Source organism: Carassius carassius, chromosome 5, assembly GCF_963082965.1.
Source record: "Carassius carassius chromosome 5, fCarCar2.1, whole genome shotgun sequence".
Lineage (NCBI taxonomy): Eukaryota > Metazoa > Chordata > Actinopteri > Cypriniformes > Cyprinidae > Carassius > Carassius carassius.
The window spans coordinates 9,013,035-9,035,440 of NC_081759.1; the positions used below are offsets into that span (position 1 = coordinate 9,013,035).

A 22,406-nucleotide genomic window follows, 5' to 3' on the forward strand; every position below is an offset into this window, starting at 1 on the left:
TAGTTCACTGACTTTGATTCAAAGGTCTTTTATTTAAATTGTTGGCTTCAAGACCTAAACATATTGTTAAAAAAAACAGCTTTATTTTTTTTAACCAATTCCAAATTACACAGTAAAAAAAGTATGCTATTCAACAGAATACTAAATGGCACTTTGCAAGTGCAACACACACACTTATTGATGAGGTCAGTTTGCAGTTTTAGCTTTTTTCTTCTTTGTTTTAGCCATCTGAGGCAGTGGCATTTTAAAGGCAGTCCTATAAACAGAAGAACAGTGTGTTAAAAGTTGACTGAAAAATGTCAGAAACCATGTTAACTGACACAGTTTAAAACAAATGGTAAAAAGACTCACTCGCATGTTGTACAAATTGGACTGAAGTTACAGAATACTGGTAAATGAAGAGGAGGAAAACAGTTAAACCACATATTATAACAATCTCTATGCAATGTTAATATTTAAAAAGTTCAAGCTACTAAAAACTGTTTCTTATGTTTGCAGCATGTAAGTGACACGTTATCATTTCAGTGACCTTATCAGTTCACAGTATTCAGACTGTAAACATGAGCAGTGCATAATATGAATATGAATATTTTTAAATACTTTTTTTTAAACTTTCTATTCTTCAAATAATTATAATGTTGACAAAGGTTCATATTTTGATTTTGGGAGTCACCAACAATAGGTTGGCATGCATGCAAGGTCAAAAACACTTTCACTGTTTTATAATATGCATTTATTTTTACCTTATTTGCTCAGCGACTCTCAAACTATTAGCTAAATGATTCATTTTTCCAGACTCCTCCTTTGCATGATACTAATCTGCTGTGATTGGTCCGACTGGTCTCGTTTTTGTTTCATCCTGACTGTATTGCCTGATAAAGTAGCGTTTGTGAGTGCAGTGCTGCTTTGTTTACATCCGTCACCGGGGAAACCACTATTTTTATCGCAGAAGTGGCATCTAGTGGCAAAGAATGAATTTGCATTTTCATTCAGACCAACGCGAAAAGACAAATAAGTTGGCGGGCAATATGCTAATGTTTCATGTTGACGTCAACATGAAATGGATTGGTATTCGTTTTAAAAACGAATGATTCAGAGTCGACTTTTTCATTTGAGAGACAATTACTTTGTACATGGTGCACTTTTAGATTTAAAACAGGATGATTTCATTCACTGTTACACACTGCATGAAAGGCCATTTTCAAAAATCCATAATATGGGCACTTTAATCAGAAGTTTTCGTTGAGTATCAAATCAGCATATTAGAATGATTTCTGAAAGACCATGTAACACTATAGAAAAATAATGCTAAAATTCAGCTTTGATCACAGGAATGAATTACATTCTACCTTATATTCACATAGAAAACAGTTTTAAATAGTAATAACATTTAATAAGATTTTTTTTTTTTTACTGTTTTGATCAAATAAATGCAGCCTTGGTGAGCAGAAAGAAATTCTTTAAAGATATCTTTTTAAATTTCACAGACCACAAACTTTTGAACGGTTGTGTCATACATCTGTGGTAACGCTCACATGCACTAGACACAAGAGTCTGAATCAAGCCTAAATCTAACAAAAACATTTAAACACGTCTCTCCTAGCTGATAAGCAATAAAAGGTAGATGGAAACATACTTGACAGGCACACTGAACAGACGTAGCCAATTTCAATCAGGTTGCGGTGGCAGAAGCAAGCGGCCCTGTAGTCTACGTGTACCGGAGGAGGCAATAACAGCTGCGATCTCTGGTCTGCGTCTGGTAAAAATACCCACTGACACACAACCAGCAGTTACATTCTTAGCAAGAGAATATTTGAAATATAAAACAACAAAATAACCTGTTTGTATACAGTTTTGATTGGGATAGTCACAAGTTCAAAATTGCACAAATTTCTCACCAACAAATACTGTGTGAGAGCGATCTTCTGGGGAATTCTGAGATACAAGCCTCCAGTTATGTCACAAGCCTGTTTAAAGACAAACAGAAGTGTAAATTGTTTCACACTTAAATCAAAAAATTACATAATGAAAATTAAAATGTGCATCGTGAATGCTGCAAATAAAAATAGCCAAATCAAATTGTTGACTAGAATGTACACAAGTAAGGTGTGTTCATGTTATTTGGCTGTTCAGCTGACAAAATGTCTTAAAGGTGCTGTATGTAGGATTGACACCAAGTGGTTGAACTAGGTATTGTAGTCGAAATTCGAAATATTGGAGAGGCTTTTTTTTCACCTGGCCCCTCCTCCTCAGACTTGACCCACACGTAGGTTGCCAGATTGATGACACCAACAGGAATGAGTGCATCTGACAGTGAATAAATTGAAACACAATGTTTTCCGCCAACTGGCAACCCGGGGTGCCGAAATACAATGGGTAAACTGGCAGAGGGCAGGTTTCACAAACCAAAACAAAGAAGGACATTCAGGCCTGGAACTCACATTTTCAAAAAGAATAACTGACTGTAGCATTTTTTTTTTCATATAAACAAATATGTTAACTTAGCATGTTTCTTTAATATCTGCAAAATACATTATGGCTTTTTATTGGTTTTAGTGGACTGAAAAACTTACATACAGCACCTCTAAAGTTTTAATTGGTTATAAGTTGATTATAAAATGACATGATCCAGGATCTTTATATATTGCATGCCATTGTAAAGATACAATCTGTTTGGCCATCAGGAAGCAAAGTTTTGTTATAAGATTATAGAAGTAGATTTTAATTACAATACAGGTGCATCTCTATAAATTAGAATGTTGTGCAAAAGGTATCCACTGTGATCAAACAAAATACCTGCTGCAGTAGTCCGGAGTCAGCGTCCAACACACAGGCATCAATCAGGATATTCTTTGAGAACAGGGAGAATGGAAGTTAAATAATGGAGGCATTATCCAATATCTAAGAATACAATCTATGATGCAAGTTTGTTTGTTGTTCCCACCTTCTTCTGTGCTGCAAAGATCACATTCATGAAGTTCATGTACTGTAATGTAGAATCCTCAGCAGCTTTTATTACCTGAAATACATAATGCAAAATGCTACTGCAGTTATACAATTAAACACTCCATGTTTCCCTGTTAAACCCAAAGATGTTCTTACCAAAATCCTTGATTTCACGTCCTGTCCAGCTGTAAGTAAAAGCACGAGAGTTCAGCCTAAGGGTTAAAAATACACTTTAATCTATTTAAAACAAGATAATTAAAATAACTTTACAGAACTGTCACTCTAAACTATGGAACTTGTGCACAATTTGATTAGATTTTATCGTATTGTGAAAAATAAACCAGAGGAAAATGTGCATACCTTGCATATCCTTTGAGATTCTATGTATATCTGAGAGTCATTAAATTAAAGAAAACCAGAGTCTATAGTTTAAATATAATATTTAATTCACAAAACACTCTTAGATCTAAACTGAAATAAAAAGAGAAAATCTGAGCTGCTGATCTGCATAAACCAGAGGATGAGGATACAGCACAGAGCTTTGGCGAGTGATACGGCCAACAGGCTGTCTGTTTGACTGCCACTGACCTCTGCTGTTTATAAAGGGGGAAAAAAACATAATTATTCTCTTGTAATATCATCAATTTAAAAAAGAGAGTCAAGAACGGCATTACATATTAGGCTAGATGCATCAAACCAGCCAGCACAAGTAATACATGTATGAACCCAAGACATTTAGTTTTGTTAAAGGAATAATTCTCCCAAAAATGAAACTTTGAAGAAGGACTTTTCACCCGAGCAAGCAAAATTTGGAACCAGGGACTCGTAATGCCAAGCAATGGAGTGAAGTTAAAAAAAGCCTTAATGGATTTGTTTCTTGGAAACACACAGTTTTTCACTTCACATATGTGAACTGATGGACTGGACATGTGGATAATTGTGGTGTTCTTATCAGCTGTTTGGACTCTCATTCTGACGGCACCCATTTACTACAGAGGATCCATCGGTGAGCAAGTGATGCAATACTACATTTCTCCAAATCTGATGAAGAAACAAACTCACCTACATCTCTGATGGCCAGAGAATGACTACATTTTCAGCAAATCTTCATTTTTAGCAGGATCATTCCTTTAACCTGAATAATAATAATTCATTCATTAAATAACTTACTTCTGTCCATGAGATTCCTGATCTCTTCTGCAAAGAGATCATTGGTAATTGACAGAAGCTCATATTTGCCATCGCTGCTTGCAGATATTTCATCCCCTGATTTCCACTGCTTACTTGGATATAGAAAGTGGCTTAAAAAAAAAGAGACATTTTTAAATAGTTTTAAAATATGTTTGTTACATTTTTTTCTGAGAACAGTTAACGGTTTACCTCTTTTGGTACAGGTTTGCAATGATGGCTAGTTTGTTGGTTCTTGACATCACTAAATGGGCATTTGCCAGGACCATCAAAGAATCCAAGCATGTCGAAAGCGTGAACTTAAAAAGAATTTAAAAAGATAAATAAATAAAGGGCAATGAGGATAATCGTAATCATGAGGGAAAACATTATGGATTAAGGTCAAATTGACATTATATGGAAATGAAAGTACCTGAGGTTCCCGCTGAGCTTGCTGGCCCCACCAAATAGGGTTGACATCTAACACAATCACCAGAATATTAATGTCGTCGTCTGCAAACATTAGTGAGAGTGATTTTCACATATATAACACGTGACAATGTTTTATATGTCTACTTCACAAAAGAGCATCACAAGTCATGTACTCCATTCAAACACTCTTCCACATAAGAAACAAATAAGTTAAATGCACAATTGTTTACTTTTTAATATATTTTTAAAACATGGTCTATTTGATGTACAAACCAGATGCCATTATTGCGATTCGTTTATCTTTAAATCGCTATGTAAACGTATTTCAGTTAGTATTTCCTCCCATATCGTTAAAATGTGTGTTGTTCCGACTCAAAAATGAGCTCTTCTTCTGTAGATTCACTGAAGGGTTTGCGAACCAACTGCATGAGTGCACACCGCCACCTCCGTCCTGGAGCAGGAAATAAGATAACCACCCTTACTTCTCCATATTTTTATGTTTTATTTCATGTAATACTAAATATATCTATCGAAATATGTCGATTTATTTTGAGAATAGCATTACATCCTCACATTAATATAGCTTTAAAATGAATTCTCCGTGCTGTTTTGCTCTTGTCCTGTAGGTGGCGATACACACCAAAGATTGTCCAGTCGTCATTAAATAAAGAAAGACGACGAAGAATAGTGCAAGTCCACTTGCTTACTGCATAGCGGTGATCATTTTAAATACATTCATAAAACAAACATTCTTCTGTTGACAAAGACGCATCACTTGAAATGAGTTAGTAGGATACAACGTATTCTGTTGGCAAAAACAAAATAGTTAATCGGGTTCGGTCTTATAAAGTGTGGTGAGAGAACATTGCATCAGCAACGCGTTGTAAGAGAATATTTGCTTCATTCGTCAACAGAGACGCTTTGAGCAGTTTTAATATGGAAGAAGGAGGTGAGTTTTGAGAAAGACACAACGCGAAGTGGTATATAATAATTTCAATAATGTGGCCTGCCATTTTGCTAGTAGCTGTGGTCTTCTGATCTTCTAGATTATGAATGAATAAATTATATTGTTCATTCCGTTATGTTGCAATAAACATAAAGGCAGATTTTCCGTCTGCTTTGCTCAGTTATATGACTGGAAAAAATGTGCGTTCCGTGTCCATGTGCATCTCCACGACAGATGTGACATTCAGAGAACTCAACACTGTTGATTTTGGGAATGTGTAAATGTTGAAATTAAGATAAGATAATATTTATGACTGCTGTAGAACTGTTCATTGTTAAGTTTGTGTAAACTAGTGTAGATAAATCAATTGAATTGAATAGTTGGCTAATGGTAACAAGTTAAGCCTTGCTGTAAAGTGTTACAGAAAACAAAACATAAAAAGCTTTGCCCACACATTCTCACAATGGGAGTGTAATGTTGTCTACTATCGAGCTCCATTTAGCCAAACGCTGAAATGTATTAATTTCTGAATTTTTTTCCCCTGGAGAACTGGTGGAATATTTCCGAGCGCAGATCAGAGAAGACCCAGATGTGGCTTCAGCGGTGGCTGCTATACGATCGCTGCTTGAATTCCTCAAGAGGGATCAAAGTGAGTTTTGTCTTGTTTTCAGGACAGTGTCCAGGGATATGCGATGTGCATGTTAACCAATGCTTGTGCTTCTCTAGGTGAGACCATCCTTGGCCTGCGAGAGAACATGACTAAAGCCATACATAGACTAGAAGAGACGGATTCATCGGTGGCGGTGTCGTCTGGAGGAGAGCTCTTCCTGCGCTTCATCAGTCTCACCTCACTGGAACATCCGGTCGGTTCAGTGTTTCACTCAGTCTAGTTACTACGTTTAATTGTGCTGCTGTTTAGTCAATTAAGATGTTCAGATTTCACTGGCACTACACCGGTTCAAAAGAGACAAGCGTATTGAAATGTGAGAGTGATACTGCCTTCATCTGCTTGTCAGAAAATGCTGCTTCTCTTTTCTAATGTCACATAATTACAAATGTGCTCATTTACATTTATGGATTTAGTAAACACTTTTATCCAAAGCTCTATACAAAAGAAAAACTAAACATAGGGCCAGCCAAATTCATAATATTCGTGCCAGCTTGCGTGCCAGGCAAGCCAGAAAACTAAAATCTAAAGAATTGCTTATCATTAAGATGCTATAATTTTAATTAAATAATTTAGTTATGTAGTTTGTTAATATCATTTAGTTTTAGGTTTTAATAATTCTGTTGTATGTTAGTCATTCCTATTGGATTTCATTTTAAAAATATGCCTATATAGTATTTTTTTATTTTTATTATTCTTTTTTTCAGTTTTTGTTATATTTATTATATTATATCAATTTAAACTAATTTTTAAATGAGAAATGTTACCTTGGAAACTTGCTGAAATAAAATAAGGTAAAGTTTTTAATATGTCAGTTTACTAATAAATTTTTTTTTTAAATAGTTTTAGTTCATTATAAATTATAATAATCATGTTGTCACATTCAAGTGCATTGCAGTTCAAGATAATCGAAAACATGGAAGATAATAATGAAATATTTTATATATATATATATATATATATATATATATATATATATATATATATATATATATATATATATATATATATATTATCATTATATTGTTTTAAATGCTCTTTAATCACTGTAGTTATTTTTGTTTTATTTTATGAGGCTATTATGCACAGTTGGTACTTTTGTTTTTCTTCTGTCATGGCGTGATCGAGTTTATGGTGTCCTTTTTCACAGGATCTCTCACAGTGTAAGAATGTGATGATAGAGCGAGGGGAACTCTTCCTGAAGAAAATATCCCTGTCTCGGGGTAAAGTGGGTAAACTGTGCCACACCTTTATTAAAGATGGAGCTGTAAGTATAGTAGTAGAGGAATTGGGGCATGTCTTTTTTGTAACTCTTGGTGGCGTCCTGCTCATATCTACCTTCCATCTGCAGAAAATCCTGACACACTCGTCGTCCCGAGTGGTTTTAAAGGTTCTGGAAAATGCAGCGGCAGATAACAAACGCTTTACAGTATATGTCACTGAATCACAGCCGGATTCAGCAGGGTGAGTCTTTACAACACTGCTCGAGTGTCTCTTGCTGTCGACTATTCTGCCCTACAAATATATCATGCGGTAGTACTGGAACTAAACACAATGGCTTTAGATTTTTTTGAATGAGTTTAAATTTAAGTTTTTGCATAATTTTTTTCAGAACCTAGTAGTTTTGTTAATGTACAACTATAGAGGCAAACATTTAAAGGGGCTGTAAGTAGGAATTACTCCCATCTAGTGGTGAAATTGTATTTTGCATTCAAACTAATTTTGCTCTCCAGCGCCTCGCTTTTTCAAATGCGCGTTGCATCTACGGTAGGCGATATGTACCAAAAAGCTTTGACAGGATGTCTTCTAATAGCACTTCGTTTTGGCGACGATGTTTTCTTCTCCTGTGGCGCGGCATATGTATGGTCCATGATAAGAATGCAATCCAGACTTTTAAACTTGCCGGTGCAGTTTCAAGCGCCTCTCACTGCTCTGCACCTGCGTTTCTGGCTCTGACCGAAAACGCGTTGTGGAAACGCGTTGGCTTAGTACTTTTTGTCCCTCTCTGCTATTATAGTTTTGCAAGATGGCGGAACTACATGGAAGCCTCCGTCGACCTACCCGTCCCATGTATATAAAGATAATAAATTCTTCATTTACGAGGATTAGTTTAAACATTGGCATAGGTATTTGTACACCATTTAGGGCATATTTATGAATAAAAATATTGATTTTAGATAATAAAATACCTAAAAAGTTACTTATTGTCCCTTTAAGAATCGATATTAATAGTTAAAATGGAAGTTTCTTCAAAATCATAAAAACTTAAAAATCGTGAGGAGTGTTAAAATAAAGTCTAAGTGGCCGTTTACATGACAACAACTTTTTATGCGTTTTCACTGTTCGTTTACAAGACAATGTTGTTTTGGGGACTGAAAATGCATATTTTTGAAAACGTGTTTCAAATTGCAGTTTTTTTTTTAAATGCAACCATTTCGGTTTCCGTGTAAACCCCCAATAAAGTAATCTTTGAAAATGGTGATTGTAACGATAAAAGACTTCCTAGTCATCGGGAAGAAGGAGGCGGGAACCGGCGGACAATCAAAATGAAACTTTAATTACAAAACAAACACAAAACAGCGCACCAGCCCCTCACGGACGACTGGTGCGCGCAAATAAAAACCAAAACACAACTAAAAGCCCAGGCCTGGTCCTCTCTCGTCCTTCACTGTCGTCGCTCCAGTTTTATATCCTTCCATCTCCTCCATGGGCCTCGAGACCGGCGGGTCGAACAGGTGTAGCTCATCTCCAATCACTCCACCGGCCTCGCTCCCATTTCCCTCGGCCCCGCCCCACTCGTCAGATACCCCCATCGCCCCTCGCAGGCCGGGGGGTACTCCCGAGACTGCGCTCTACTCCCCCCCCCCCCCCCTCCCTCCGGGGGGGGGCGCTCACGGGGACCTGCGGGAACCTGGGGGTAGGACAGACGAGGCGAGTGAAAACAATGTGAATTGTTTTGAAAACGTTGTCGTGTGTACATGAAACTTTTTAAAATCTCAAAGGAAAAACTTTTCCGTTTTTGACTACATAGTTGTCATGTAGATGTAGCCTATGTCATACAAGAACTTAAACAGTTTATTAGAAAGTATATTAGATCCATGCATTCGTTTTTAAAGGGACAGCAGCCTAATAAAATCTTGCAGTTTAAAAAAACTAACTGAATCACTTTTGTATTTTCATTATGAATACATTTTTATGTAATTCATACTGTGAAGACTATGCAGTGTGTTATTTTTACATTTGACTATTCAATTTCTGTTTAATTTTTAAGGACGTTAACCTAAATAAACCTAGGTTACTGTATCTAAAAAAAAAAAAAAAAAAATTATTTATTTTTTTTTTCGATTGCATTTGTCATATTGTTTATTTATTTCTATTTTATTTACCACTAAATAAGACTAGAATCAAATCTATGCATAAGTCATAAATCTAGAATCGATTTTGTATCAAATCATGACGTCGGGTATCAATATGTTGCCTATGTGTGTGTATTTGTATATTGTTTACATGGTATTTTTTATGTTTTAATGTCTTTTCTGAATGTTTTTTCCACCTTTTGCTCCTTAGTAAACTTATGGCTCAGAAATTACGCAACCTCAATATACCTGTTACAGTGGTGCTTGATGCTGCAGTAGGGTAAGTATATATATATATATATTTTTTTTTTTTTTTTTTGAAAAAGTGATTTTATGCCAAAATACTAATGCTTTAATTCTTAACGCATTCCAAAAACTATTAATCATAAATACCAGCAATATAATCATTTCTGTTCTCTTGATGGACCGTTTTAAGGTGAACTTCAGCACCAAACATTGGTTATCATGTAGTGGCTGAAGTTTTTGGTCGCATATAAACATTTTCTGCTTATTTTGTATGATTTTTCAGGTACATAATGGAAAAGGTTGACCTGGTAATTGTAGGTGCTGAGGGTGTTGTGGAAAGTGGAGGTGTTATAAACAAGGTCTGAAACATACATACATTTGTTTAGTGTCTTGTCTTAAAATGAAATGCATTTAGCTGTTGTTTTATTATTCTTATTGCATTAATTTCATAGTTTGGTAAAATTATTCCATTTATTTTGTAGATTGGTACCTATCAGATGGCTGTGTGCTCCAAGGCACACAACAAACCATTTTATGTGGTGGCAGAAAGTTTTAAGTTTGTGCGACTCTACCCTCTTAACCAGCAAGACGTACCTGACAGATTCAAGGTAAGCTAACTGAAGCACTTGCTTGGTTGCACATATCACACAGAACAGATGCATAATATCGCTCTTGTTTCTTGTCTTTCAGTATAAAGCAGATATCTTGAAAACCGTGAAAGATCTGAACCAAGAGCACCCCATGATCGACTACACCCCTCCATCCCTCATCACATTACTCTTTACTGACCTCGGTGTGCTGACACCCTCTGCTGTCAGTGATGAGCTCATCAAACTTTACTTGTGATGATGATGACTGCTCTTTATAAAGCATTTGTATCATTGACACCAATGTGTATATGACCACATGCACCATTAACTGAGAGACCTTGTATTTGGAAAGAATCTCACAATCCTGAAGTTAAGATTAAGTTATCTCGTAAAAAATAACAGAATGGACAATTGATTATTTTTTATGTATCTTTCTTTACACAGAAAACAATTAAAATAATTGCCCATATTTACATATCAGTAAATGATATTGATTATTTACAAACTTGTAATTACTGATAGTTATATGAAGAGGTTGAAAGTTACTAAAGTGGGATTTATACTTTCGACTGGCTCCCCTTCGTGAGCCTCCACTGACCCAAGTGAACTTGGGGACGCGTCGAGTATTAATCAGTCTTGATAGTTTCGTTACAGTACTTGAGTAATTTTTTTTTACTTTCTTGAGTATAATTACATTTAATTTTACTTGAGTAGAATAAAATTAAGTATTCAACTACGATACATTTATTTTTCACCAAAAGAATGAAGTACAAAAATATGGTTTAAAGAAGGCGCTGATGGAGAAACCGAGCGAGCCAGTGTTGTGCCAAATTCTGCACCCTTGCCAGATTATGCACTCCCTCGTTGAAGTCGCTACCTGATTGCCTAATCCCAGTCCTACCCTTAATCCTAACCCTCCCTTACACCTACTCCTAAATCTACCAATACTAGGGGGTGTATAACAAAGTGACATGACATACAGCCAAGTACGGTGACCCATACTCAGAATTCGTTCTCTGCATTTAAACCATGCAAAGTGCACACACACAGCAGTGAACACACACACACCCGAAGCAGTGTGCAGCCATTTATGCTGTGGTGCCCAGGGAGCAGTTGGGGGTTTGGTGCTCAAGTGCTCCTCAGGCATGTTGTTGCCGGCCCAAGAATCGAACCCACAACCTTAGGGTTAGGAGTCAAACTCTTTAACCACTAGGTCACAACTTCCCCAAAGTTCCAGCATTTGACAGGCACTTTTTTTAACTCCTGGGGTACTCGGGTGCAAAAACAAACAAAACGTCCAGTTCAGCTGTGGGGGCGGGTCGTTCAAACCGTGCTATGCATTGTTGTTTTGAATCAGTATCAGTGTTGCCAAGTCCGCCATTTTCCCCTGGAATTGGACTACTTTAAACTGCACATCAGCAAACCGCTCACCCACACGATGCCATAAACTCTGTCTACCCTCTGCCCTGGGATTCATCCATGAAGAGAACACCTCTCCAAAGTTCTAGACGCCATCGAATGCGAGCATTTGCCCACTCAAGTCGGTTACGATGACGAACTGCAGATGAGCTTCCCTGAGACAGTTTGTGCAGAAATTCTTTGGTTATGCAAACCGATTGTTGCAGCAGCTGTCCAGGACGCTGGTCTCAGACGATCTTGGAGGTGAAGATGCTGGTTGTGGAGGTCCTGGGTTGGTGTGGTTACACGTGGTCTGCGGTTGTGAGGCCAGTTGGATGTACTGCCAAATTCTCTGAAACGCCTTTGGAGATGGCTTGTGGTAGAGAAATTAACATTTAATTAATGGTCAACAGCTCTGGTGGACATTACTGCAGTCAACATGCCCATTGCACGCTCCCTCAAAACTTGTGACTTTGTGCTGTGTGATAAAACTGCACATTTTAGAGTGGCCTTTTATTGTGTCCAGCCTAAGGCACACCTGTGCAATAATCATGCTGTCTAATCAGCATCTTGATATGCCACACCTGTGAGGTGGATGGATTATCGGCAAAGGAGAAGTGCTCACTAACACAGATTTAGACCGATTTGTGAACAATATTTGAGAGAAATAGGCCTTTTGTGTACCTAGTAAAAGTCTTAGATCTTTTGAGTTCAGCTCATGAAAAATGGGGGCAAAAACAAAAGTGTTGCATTTATAATTTTGTTCAGTGTAATATCCCCATTATAAAGACAAAGCCTTTCAAGGTTAGAAAATATAAACAAGTATGATGGATATTTAGGCCAAAGTAGGTGAAGATTAAAATCTTTGTCATTATTTTATTGTTGTTATTAAAAAATGAGAACAAAAATAAACATTACAAATACAGATATTATATAAATAAAATAAACTTTTTATTTTCACTACAACATGATGTATTTAGCAGAAGCATAAAAAATTTTAATGAACAAATATAAAAATAAAACACTATATACATTGATTCCTATTAAAACTTACTGTATTGAGTGATTACAAGAGATGTTATCGTGATATACAATAAATCATATCGTGATATAAGATTTTGCTCATATCGCCCACCAATACTCGTTGCCTTCTCTAGTGCAGCTCAACCAGGTCTCGTCCCATTTTTTGATTTTTGTGATATCACAAATCTCAAAAAAGATGCGTTGTAGTCCAAATGAATCATTCATTGTAGTTTTTGAAAAGTGATCTCTGTTAAATAAAATATCTCCTTTTGAATTGGACTTTGTAATTTTGCAGATCTTTTTATGCTCCAACAGCAACATTACAGACTAACTAAAGTTGAAAGAAACTAAAGAAAAAATGTAAAAGCATAATAGGACCCCTTTAAGTACAATTTCTTAGTACTCTTTCCACCACACAAAGCAGAATCTCTAGTACACATTACTATATCAATGAAAAGCAACAATTCAATGAAAGTACATTTGACACCGTAAGAGAATCAGCAAATTTGCTCATTTAAACACTCTTCGAAATACTTTGATTCACTGATGTTTTTTGCCATATGACATTTAAGGTGTCTCTGCACGGACGATCTGATCAAGGTTCATTAAAGATGAGTTTGTGAACAGGTTATGATTGGAGATCTAAAGAGGGTTAAAGACTAGCTCAAAACCAGCATGTATTCGAGGGATTTATTTATAAGAAATTCAAACCCTCCTGAACAGGATTTCATACAAAGCTGTAGCTACATCATACATGAAGCGAAAGGGTGAAGGGGTTAATGAAGAACATGAAAACAACCAGAACACAAGACACTCTAGTCTGCTGCAATGACATCTTTAAACCCTTGCTTGAACCAGGATGTGAGGAGAAAGACTTTTCTTAATGAAGGTATCGCTGGAATTGGAAAATCTGTCTCTGTACAGAAGTTCATTCTAGACCGGGCTGATGGAAAAGTCAATCAGGATGTTGACAGCTAATGAAGAGCAATGTGATGTTTTATGAGCAGGACCTGGTTGGCAGCTGCATAGACATCACTGATGCCTCAGTGTATTCAGGGATTTGCAGTGAGATCTTTAAGGAAGATTCTGTGATTCATCAGAGGAAAGTCTAAAGCTTAAGACTAAAGATCAGACTCTATCAAGAGAGATTCTGGAGTCTGTTAAATCAAACAAACACTCAGAGAAAAATCTCTGTCCTTCTCAGCGCTCAACATTTGCTTCCATGCTTTAGATGTCAGAGGCAGTGCTGAATGAGCTGGACCTCAAGAAATACACCAGCTCAGAATAAGACTGATATCAGCTGTGATCAAAGCTCTGCGAGCGATACTTTGAAACGCACAACATAAAAAGGTGCAAATTTAAGTGCTGTGATTTTGTGCGGTTTTATGATGTTGTCTTGATAATGGTTATAATCTTGATAATGTGTTTTCTCTACTGGACATTGTGAAAACTAATGTTACAATCTAGAGCCAACTCAAATACAAGAATTTAGTTGGTATTTATTAGGCATTCAAATATGATTTCTTTGTCTGTTTATAACCTTTTACATTTGTCTGTACAGTTTGCTGAATAATATGCCTTGCTCTCTTTCAGTCCTGTAAATGAGTTCAACGTTTAATTCAATCTAGTCATTTCGATAAACAAATTATTACATAAATGTACTAAAGCCAACATAGTCCTTTTTTATCTTGACCTGGAATGATTATTCAAAAAAACTGAAAGTTACCAATACAGGCCCAATAATTTATGATGGGTTGTGGAAATAAATGCTGTCTGACGAAGCAGGTTATATATCACATTAGTATGTTTATACACTGCATAACCCATTGACTCACAAACCTTGCTGCTTAGATTAGATTCAGATGGCTATTTCACAAATGTTTGCTCCTAAATATTTTAGTATCGCAACAATAGTTTCAACCCCTCTCATAATCATTAAAAATGAGCAGACTAAACAGCTTCAACAGTTTGATGTAACTTGCATTCTATATGTACACAAAACATTAAAGTCTGGGTTCATGACAGACAGATAAGAGGATCCGTAAGGCCCTATGGATGGCGTGGCAGCTTTAAGGTAAGTTTTCCTCAGGATTGTCCATGAGAGACTTTACCCAGCTCGTGCCATTGATAAGTTTGGTGGTTGCAATAATGTACTCAGTCCCACTATCTTCCATATGAGACAAAAACCGCAGAGCAGCGATTTCAGCATATGTCACACCGCCAAGGAAGAAGACAAGGGTGGTTCTGTTTTCTCCTGGCTGACCTGCAAATTAAAGAGAAGCAGAATGGTCTCTACATCAATTATCAAAATAGAGAAATGTTACAATAATATGCATCAAGACTTTTATTAATACACACTATGTTTCAAAGCAGCTTTACAGAATATATAACAATAATGTCATAATATCCTCAGAACCTAATGTTCATATTTCACAGATTACAGCTGTGATAATATAGTTTACATTTTGTGACAATACAAGCAATCAGGCAGTTGAGATTTGCTATATAGCATATTTAACTTCATGTAAGTGTAATACATGTATCGAATTAAGTTGTACATAAGATATATACAAATTTTTGACAACAATTCTATAGGAATCATGGATTTATAGTAATAAATTGAGCTAGCTTGTGAAATTTGCTATATATATATATATATATATATATATTATATATATATATATATATATAGCAAATTTCACAAGCTAGCTCAATTTATTACTATAAGACAGTAAAGACTATGACGGTTTTACTGATCTAGAATGACCATCTTTTTATTAAGTAAATCATGTCAACGGTCATCACTTACGTTTCTTGTGAAGGCCTGTGGGAACCTGCTGTCTTTCTTCAAAGTGTGGACCAGGCAAAATCTTCAGCACCTCCTCTATGCTCCTCCAACCGGGACGTGCGAGCACTTGTGTAAGACGAACACTGAGTGGCGCATAGCCACTGTACACATACGAGATGTCATTTGGGTTCTGAAGGAAAGTTAACACGCATTAGTCATTCCCAAAACCATGAATAACATGTTGTCCTTAGATGTGGCACAGTAAACTTGGAATTCAAACGGCTAAAAACAATAGGCTTTTGTGTTAACACATCAGGCAAATGTGTGATGTAAACTGTACTTTTACCTCTGCAAATATACATCCCACACAAATGCTGCTGTAAATCATTTATTAAAACTAACAGCCAGTTTCTAAGGCATTTTTACAATCGCTTTTAACTAACTGCTCACAAGGTCATTTAATGAATGTGTGATTTCAAGTTCACCCTAGTGAAAAGATAAATATACTAAAATAGCCATTTGTTTCATGTTAAGTATACATACTACAAATACATTTATGTATTTGTGTACTTAATAAAAATACTTTGCAACCGTATTTTTAGTATACTAAACTGGTATACTTAAAGTCTGCTAAATTGGAACAAATTTTGTACTTAATTGCTCTTTAATTGTGCGTAAGTAGTAACTAAATATATACTGAAGTATATTTGATTGTGCTAAAGTGGAACTATTGCAAGTACACTTCAGATACACTTGAATTACCTTGAATTTACAGACAGATATTATTTTTTAAAAATCATAAATTCTCGCCAATAGTGACAGTAAAACACATTTTAGGCTTAATATTAAGAAATGTGCATTGTTAACAAGTAGTACTCTAAATGATATAAAACTTGTATTGTATATCAATAAGTCTAGAGCGATATTGTCAGTAAATATGTTAAAATATTTGAAGTGGACATGAGCTCTTTTCACTGACTTCACTGATGATGCATTTCCAGTTATTAACACCATAAATCTAGTTTTGTTCAGTTTAGTTTTGTTGATCTAGTTTTATTATCAATTTAAATTTTTCCTAACACAATAGCGTGACAATAGTGATAGCATATCTGACATCTTTCTCTCTTTTCGCCGTAATGTTTTTCATAGAATTCATAGAAACACTAATGTAGGTTTTCTCTTTTGCTATTGGAGCAAATGGGAACACAAAAAATAATGATTTCCACTCTTTTAAAAGTTTACCCAGCTATGACAACTTCTGAGATCCAAGGAAATGTGAAAAGCGTCCATCAGTTCAAAACACTTGGGTGGGGACCATTTGAGCAGTGCCGGCCATTTTCAGTTATATAAAAACAGAGAACCTAACTAAAAACAAACGACAGGTCAAACCTGTTCGTTGGTGTCCTCCATCCACAGTTTGAGCGTTTTCCTGATTGTGGGGTAGTTGTTTCTCACTGTGCTTTGAGGTTTGAGTAACCCAACCTTTTCCAAGTTCTTGAGGGTCAGAATGTGCTTGTAACCGTATGTCTAATCCAACAAAACACAAACATGATAAATGTTTATGGTATTTCTAACTCACTGCTATTATCACCACAAACAGTGACTGACTGTTGCACAACGCTGATAGAAATTCAGTGACATCACTTCAGTGCTGCAGTGTGATTTAAATTCAATGTTATGCATTCACAAAATCCACCTAAAAGGAAATAAAAGCAAACCACAAATAAATTTCCTCTATCCAACCTGAAGGATCTCCCTCTTATAGTAGTCCAGGACTTTCTGTTTGAGGCCGTTGTTGCAGACAGACTGCATGCACACCAGTCGCAGGATTTTTATCAGAGGGTCTTTTTGTGATATGCAGTCTTCTATATGTGTGCTGACCTGAGAGTAAAAATCACAATAAATACACATTGAACAAAGAAATTAGTCAAACCTAAAATATTATCTATCCCCAGAGAATGTCAATGTACCATGTAAAAAATAAAATATTAGAGGATGCAATTGAACTTGCATATTAAACTTCATTCTTTTCTGTTTGAACAATAATTATGGTCCATTGTATTTCTACATGTAATACTTAGGAAAAAGTAAGTACACCCTCTTGCAGTAAATTTTGTTCAATAGATCCATAGGTGTGCAAGTGTCTTAATGCTAAATTTCTCCTAATCAAAAACAAAGTTATTTTACAAACTGCATGGACTGAGAGTGAACTTTAATTTTTGGGTGAACTATTCCTTTGACACAACAAAAGAACTGGGCATTTCTTTTAAAGCTGTATAAATCATAAAAAACTAAAATAATTTTAATACTACTTCATTCACATCATAAATTATGGAATCATAAACAAAACAAGGCACCTTGTCTGTGTCTACTCCAGTCATAAACTCTTGTTCAACAGTCAGACTGTCAAAGAAGTCTTCTGAGGCTGAAACACAGGAAAGCAAGGCAGTTTGAAAACAAAACAAAAAAAAACTAAAATGTGAATTCATGTCAGGTCTCATATAATTAACCATACTCCTTCAGTTTGTTAAAAATACTGGGAAACACCTATACAGTACAATGGAAGTCCAAATCACATTTTGCTGAATTCCAAAAACAGGATATCACAGAATATGAATGCAAAATTATGTTTTACTAAATGCTTATTCATGATATCAGCAAAAGAACGATTACTACTTGTTGCAGACATTCTAAAAATAAACATCATAAGTAGAATTAGCAATTGTACTTAACTGAATAACTTAATCCTGGTTAATCTTCTAAGTTTACAGCATGAAAAGAGAGTAAGCTGTACCAACAGCATTTCTAACCAGGCCATGTTTATAAATATCTATTGCTCAAATTAAATTATAATAAGTTATAAAATATAAAAGCTATTCTTATTATGTTATTAACTGGTCACTCTATATAACTTGTCGGAATTCTCTTTTTTGTAAATTATAACTATAAACTAGTTTTAAATAAAATAAATTCTAGGGGTGCACGATAAATATCGGCTGATAATTAATGCACATCTCGTCAGTAAAGCCGGTTCTCTAATAAGCTGTAAATTCCATCAGGTGCGTGATTTCACATAGAGCAGCTGTTACTACACAGAGCTGTTGTTACCTGACAAGCTGTGCAAATCAATGCTGATAATGAACATTAATTATCGGCCGATATTTATTGTGCACCCCTAATAAATTCCTTCTTTTTTGAGTGCAAACTGAGGGATGAGATACAGTTGTTGTCTGTTGTTACTGAAAGTGTTCCACAGACCTTAAGCAGAAAAGAACCAGAAATACTTCTTTATTTTCTGAATGTACAAATGATTGCTCTCAGACTTACTTGTTATGTCCTTAATGAGTTCAGCGATAGAGGTGTGATTAGCCAGGGAACCTCGAGCTGCCTGCATGTGAGGCAACTGGGAAACAAACTGTTTAATCTCTCCAACAGTTTTTGCATTGTGTCTCTCCTAGCACAGAGTAAGGAATACCAGATCATGAATGGTAAACACTAACAAATCAGCATATTAGAATGATTTCTGAAGGATCAAGTGACACTGAAGATGCTGAGATGACACTGAAAATTCAGCTTTGATCACAGGAATAATTATATTCAAAAATAAAATTGTAATATTACAAAGTATAACTGTTTACTGTGTTCTTGATCAAATAAATGCAAACAGTTCACTAAAATCGTGGACAAGGGAAGTGGGAGGCTAATTTTATTGCTAAATTTATTTCAAATCAGTAGTTCCTGGTTTGTCTCAGCCAGCTGGTTCACGAAAGCAGAACAAACCTCAAACGCAGCTGATATAATCTTTGCTTTCTTGCTAAGAGCCGCTCCCACAGCATTGAAGTTCTTGTCCCGTATTTCAGCATAAAGCTCTTCAGCTGAGTTGAGCTGCAGTTTTTTCGGCTCAGTGGGGAGATCTTTCCCACCTTCTCCCTGTTTCTTCAGTGCAAACTTCTCAGGTGGAAGCTTCACATAACCTTTTAAAGCAAAAAAGATATGACAGGACAGACTACTGGGGAAAAAAAGAGCTTATGCAATCTTTATAGTGTTCAAATTCTGTACTTCTATTGGGAAAAAAGAGATCTATCTCATTACACAATCTTTATAGTTTTAAAATTCTGGATTTCTAAAGTATTTATTTTATGTCTGCACAAATTTAAAACTCATTTACCATTGGTGATGCCATAGATCTCATCGATAAGACCCTCATAGGTAAGTTGGGTGGCTAACGGCGTAAGCAAATCCACGTTACGATCCAACAGGAGGAGGGTATCAAAAACAGGCAGGATTTGAGTATGACTCCCTGCAAACTCTCTCTTCATCCGCAACATCATGTTGGCCACATGCTGAGAAAGACACAACCCAATACCACCATGCAAAAAAAGAAAAAAGAAAAAAGAGAAATACTTCAGTGCAATGTAAAACAAAACTACAACAAATAAGTACCACTGAGGAAGAACATCAAATGTTTGAAAAGAATAGGCACAATTGCTTTTCTACTCACCCTTGCACACTCGCCTTTGCCAAAGATTTGTGGTATCGTTCCATAAAGTGCTTGCAAAGTCATGAGGCCCTTGGCAGCGTGATACAGGCTTGTCTGATCATTCTCTAAATAACATTCCTTCATAATGGAAAACAGTTATGCAATCATCACAATCTGCTCATGCATATGTTTACATGTCTTTTTGCTGTGAAATTTTAACAGATTTTTACAAAGTAAGCATAACACATGACTTATGTTATTAATATTTCGAGATGTACACTTAATGAAGCAACTTACTTGATTATCCATACATAATGTTTTAGAAAAAAAAACATGTTTAAATGTGATTATCAAATATAAAGCCTTTGTGGAAGGTTTATTTATTCTACTCTGAAGTATCATTGTGTTGAATTGCATTCAATGTTTTGAACCTACAGAGCTTTGATCATCAAACTAAGAATATGATCTTTATTAGACATATTATTAGGAGATATACAGTGACAACTGATAATGACAACATGATTTTATGTAAGTAGTGTGTTCGCTGATTAATATTACAAGCTATCAGCGTTTCATCTTAATATAAATATCAGCATCTGAACTAAATTGCATAACTATGCTCAAGCCTGTGAATAAATAAACTGTTCAATAAGAAAAGACTTTTGTGGACTATTATTTAATGTGTCAGGCTTTACTCTACTAATCTAAATATGCACAGCACTTGTATGCATTTAGAACTATCCTCTTTGTCCCCTAAAACATACTTAAATAATAATAATAATGGTATGTTGCATCCATGAATATTTTCAGTCAAGGTCTGACTAATGCTGAATCAGAAATCCTTCAAAAGATGAATACAAATCCATAATAAACTTGACATTCTTACTCTGAAAGAGCTCTCAGACTCCATGGAAAGAAGATCTCCATCATAAGGTATGAGGTCCAGAATGTATTCGTCAATGTTTGTGAACGAGTTCAGAACCCCTTTCTCTTTCAGCCGCTGCTCACACAGGAGACTCCGGCGCGGCACAAACAGGATGTGGAATTCTCGTGGATGTAATTTATCCTCACTGCAATGCAAATATTAAAATGTAATAATCACCAGCAACACAGCATTATGGTCACTGACTACTGCCAGCAATCAATGCACATTAATAAAACTACCTTTTAATTCTCTTTAGTCAAAACATCTGTTATTGTGGAAGCAAACATAGTCTCGAAATTTAAAAAGCAGCATGTTCTATAAACAGCTAACAGTATACAGAACAAAATGTGATGGAATCATTGTGTTTGTTCTGATTTTATGAAAGGCTTATTGTCTCAGGCCATTTGTTTGACTGTTCAGTGTAGTGCTGGATAGTTCAGCCAAAAGAGATCAGATTTGATCAATCTTGCTGACTTACCTTGCAACATTTTCTGCAATGATGTCCATCAATTCCAACCTTGGTCGAACAAAAAAGACAATATTCTTGACAGCAGCGGATGGTATTCGACCACCTTTGAGTGTGAACATTTTCTCGACTTCATGTTCCTTTTTAAAAATAAAATTAAGACAATCACTTTATTGAAAAGCATGAAATAATAATTAAAACAGTCTGCTGTGTTTTTGACATATGAAATTATATTTAGTCCACTAAATGCATTTTTTGCATATGTATTTTTGGTACAATTTCTCTCACCTTCAGAAGGGAATATTGAGCAATTAAGCCGAAAGGTCCAGTCAGATACTCGTCCCAAACAATAGCCTTAAAAAAGACACAGCCAGCGTTTAGCTTTTAGAAAAGCATCATTGAACAATATTTGCATTATTAATCATTTGGAAGCACATCATAGAGTACAGTTCACATTGTTAGATGGCCAGTATGTTTTGAGCAAATCTGAGAAAGTGACAGGTGTGACAGCAGAAGAGGGACAGTGTTAGAGACTAATGTGTATTAGTTACTATAAAAGCAAAAGCTTTACCTTGCTTCCAGAACATTTATCTAAAAATTCGCGTAGGTCTTTTCTTGCAGCTTCTCGCAAAATATTTAGGTTTACTCTGCCGCAAAACAAATGTGACGCCATATTTCCTAAGACACGACAACGATCATATGACTTTGACGGCGTCAGAACGTCACATGATTCGTCTTTCAAAATAAAAACCATCGTATGTACATTTTATTTCAGAATTTTCTAACATAATTTCAAGATTTTTAAAATGCGTATATTGTATTATTTTATTAGTTACGTTTCGTGAAAATGATTTTGGATTAATCACGACTTTTACGCACATTCTCCGCGTTTGTTTGTTGCCAGGTCCACCAGTTTCGACATATTTTCGTTCCTTGACATTCAGAGTTATTAGTTGTAGACGCCGCTAATTCGGGT

At 35.7% G+C, this 22,406-nt stretch overlaps 3 protein-coding genes across 3 annotated transcripts; 1 reads left to right on the forward strand and 2 right to left on the reverse strand.

Moving 5' to 3' along the window:
* Nucleotides 1–12: 12 nt before the first annotated feature.
* gtf2h3 (general transcription factor IIH, polypeptide 3) lies at nt 13–4,958 on the reverse strand. Its single transcript, XM_059549671.1, has 13 exons — nt 4,819–4,958; nt 4,547–4,626; nt 4,327–4,433; nt 4,117–4,247; nt 3,477–3,539; nt 3,307–3,336; nt 3,103–3,131; nt 2,945–3,019; nt 2,797–2,850; nt 1,899–1,967; nt 1,637–1,772; nt 352–388; nt 13–256 (listed from the first exon to the last, which is right to left on the reverse strand). Exons 1-13 carry the CDS (start codon nt 4,826–4,828, stop codon nt 187–189), a joined length of 891 nt encoding a protein of 296 aa, XP_059405654.1. The 5' UTR covers nt 4,829–4,958; the 3' UTR covers nt 13–186.
* A 257-nt stretch (nt 4,959–5,215) lies between these two features.
* On the forward strand, nt 5,216–10,754 carry eif2b1 (eukaryotic translation initiation factor 2B, subunit 1 alpha). Its single transcript, XM_059549060.1, has 9 exons — nt 5,216–5,494; nt 6,039–6,140; nt 6,218–6,354; nt 7,309–7,425; nt 7,510–7,622; nt 9,726–9,794; nt 10,044–10,119; nt 10,243–10,368; nt 10,451–10,754. Exons 1-9 carry the CDS (start codon nt 5,482–5,484, stop codon nt 10,604–10,606), a joined length of 909 nt encoding a protein of 302 aa, XP_059405043.1. The 5' UTR covers nt 5,216–5,481; the 3' UTR covers nt 10,607–10,754.
* Nucleotides 10,755–14,792: 4,038 nt separating this feature from the next.
* Nucleotides 14,793–22,154, reverse strand: vps33a (VPS33A core subunit of CORVET and HOPS complexes). Its single transcript, XM_059549675.1, has 13 exons — nt 22,002–22,154; nt 21,719–21,784; nt 21,443–21,570; nt 20,926–21,109; nt 20,061–20,177; nt 19,728–19,902; nt 19,340–19,533; nt 18,887–19,013; nt 17,917–17,984; nt 17,303–17,440; nt 16,949–17,086; nt 15,581–15,749; nt 14,793–15,034 (listed from the first exon to the last, which is right to left on the reverse strand). The coding sequence occupies exons 1-13, from the start codon at nt 22,101–22,103 to the stop codon at nt 14,841–14,843; spliced, it is 1,800 nt and encodes a 599-aa protein (XP_059405658.1). The 5' UTR covers nt 22,104–22,154; the 3' UTR covers nt 14,793–14,840.
* Nucleotides 22,155–22,406: the final 252 nt, after the last annotated feature.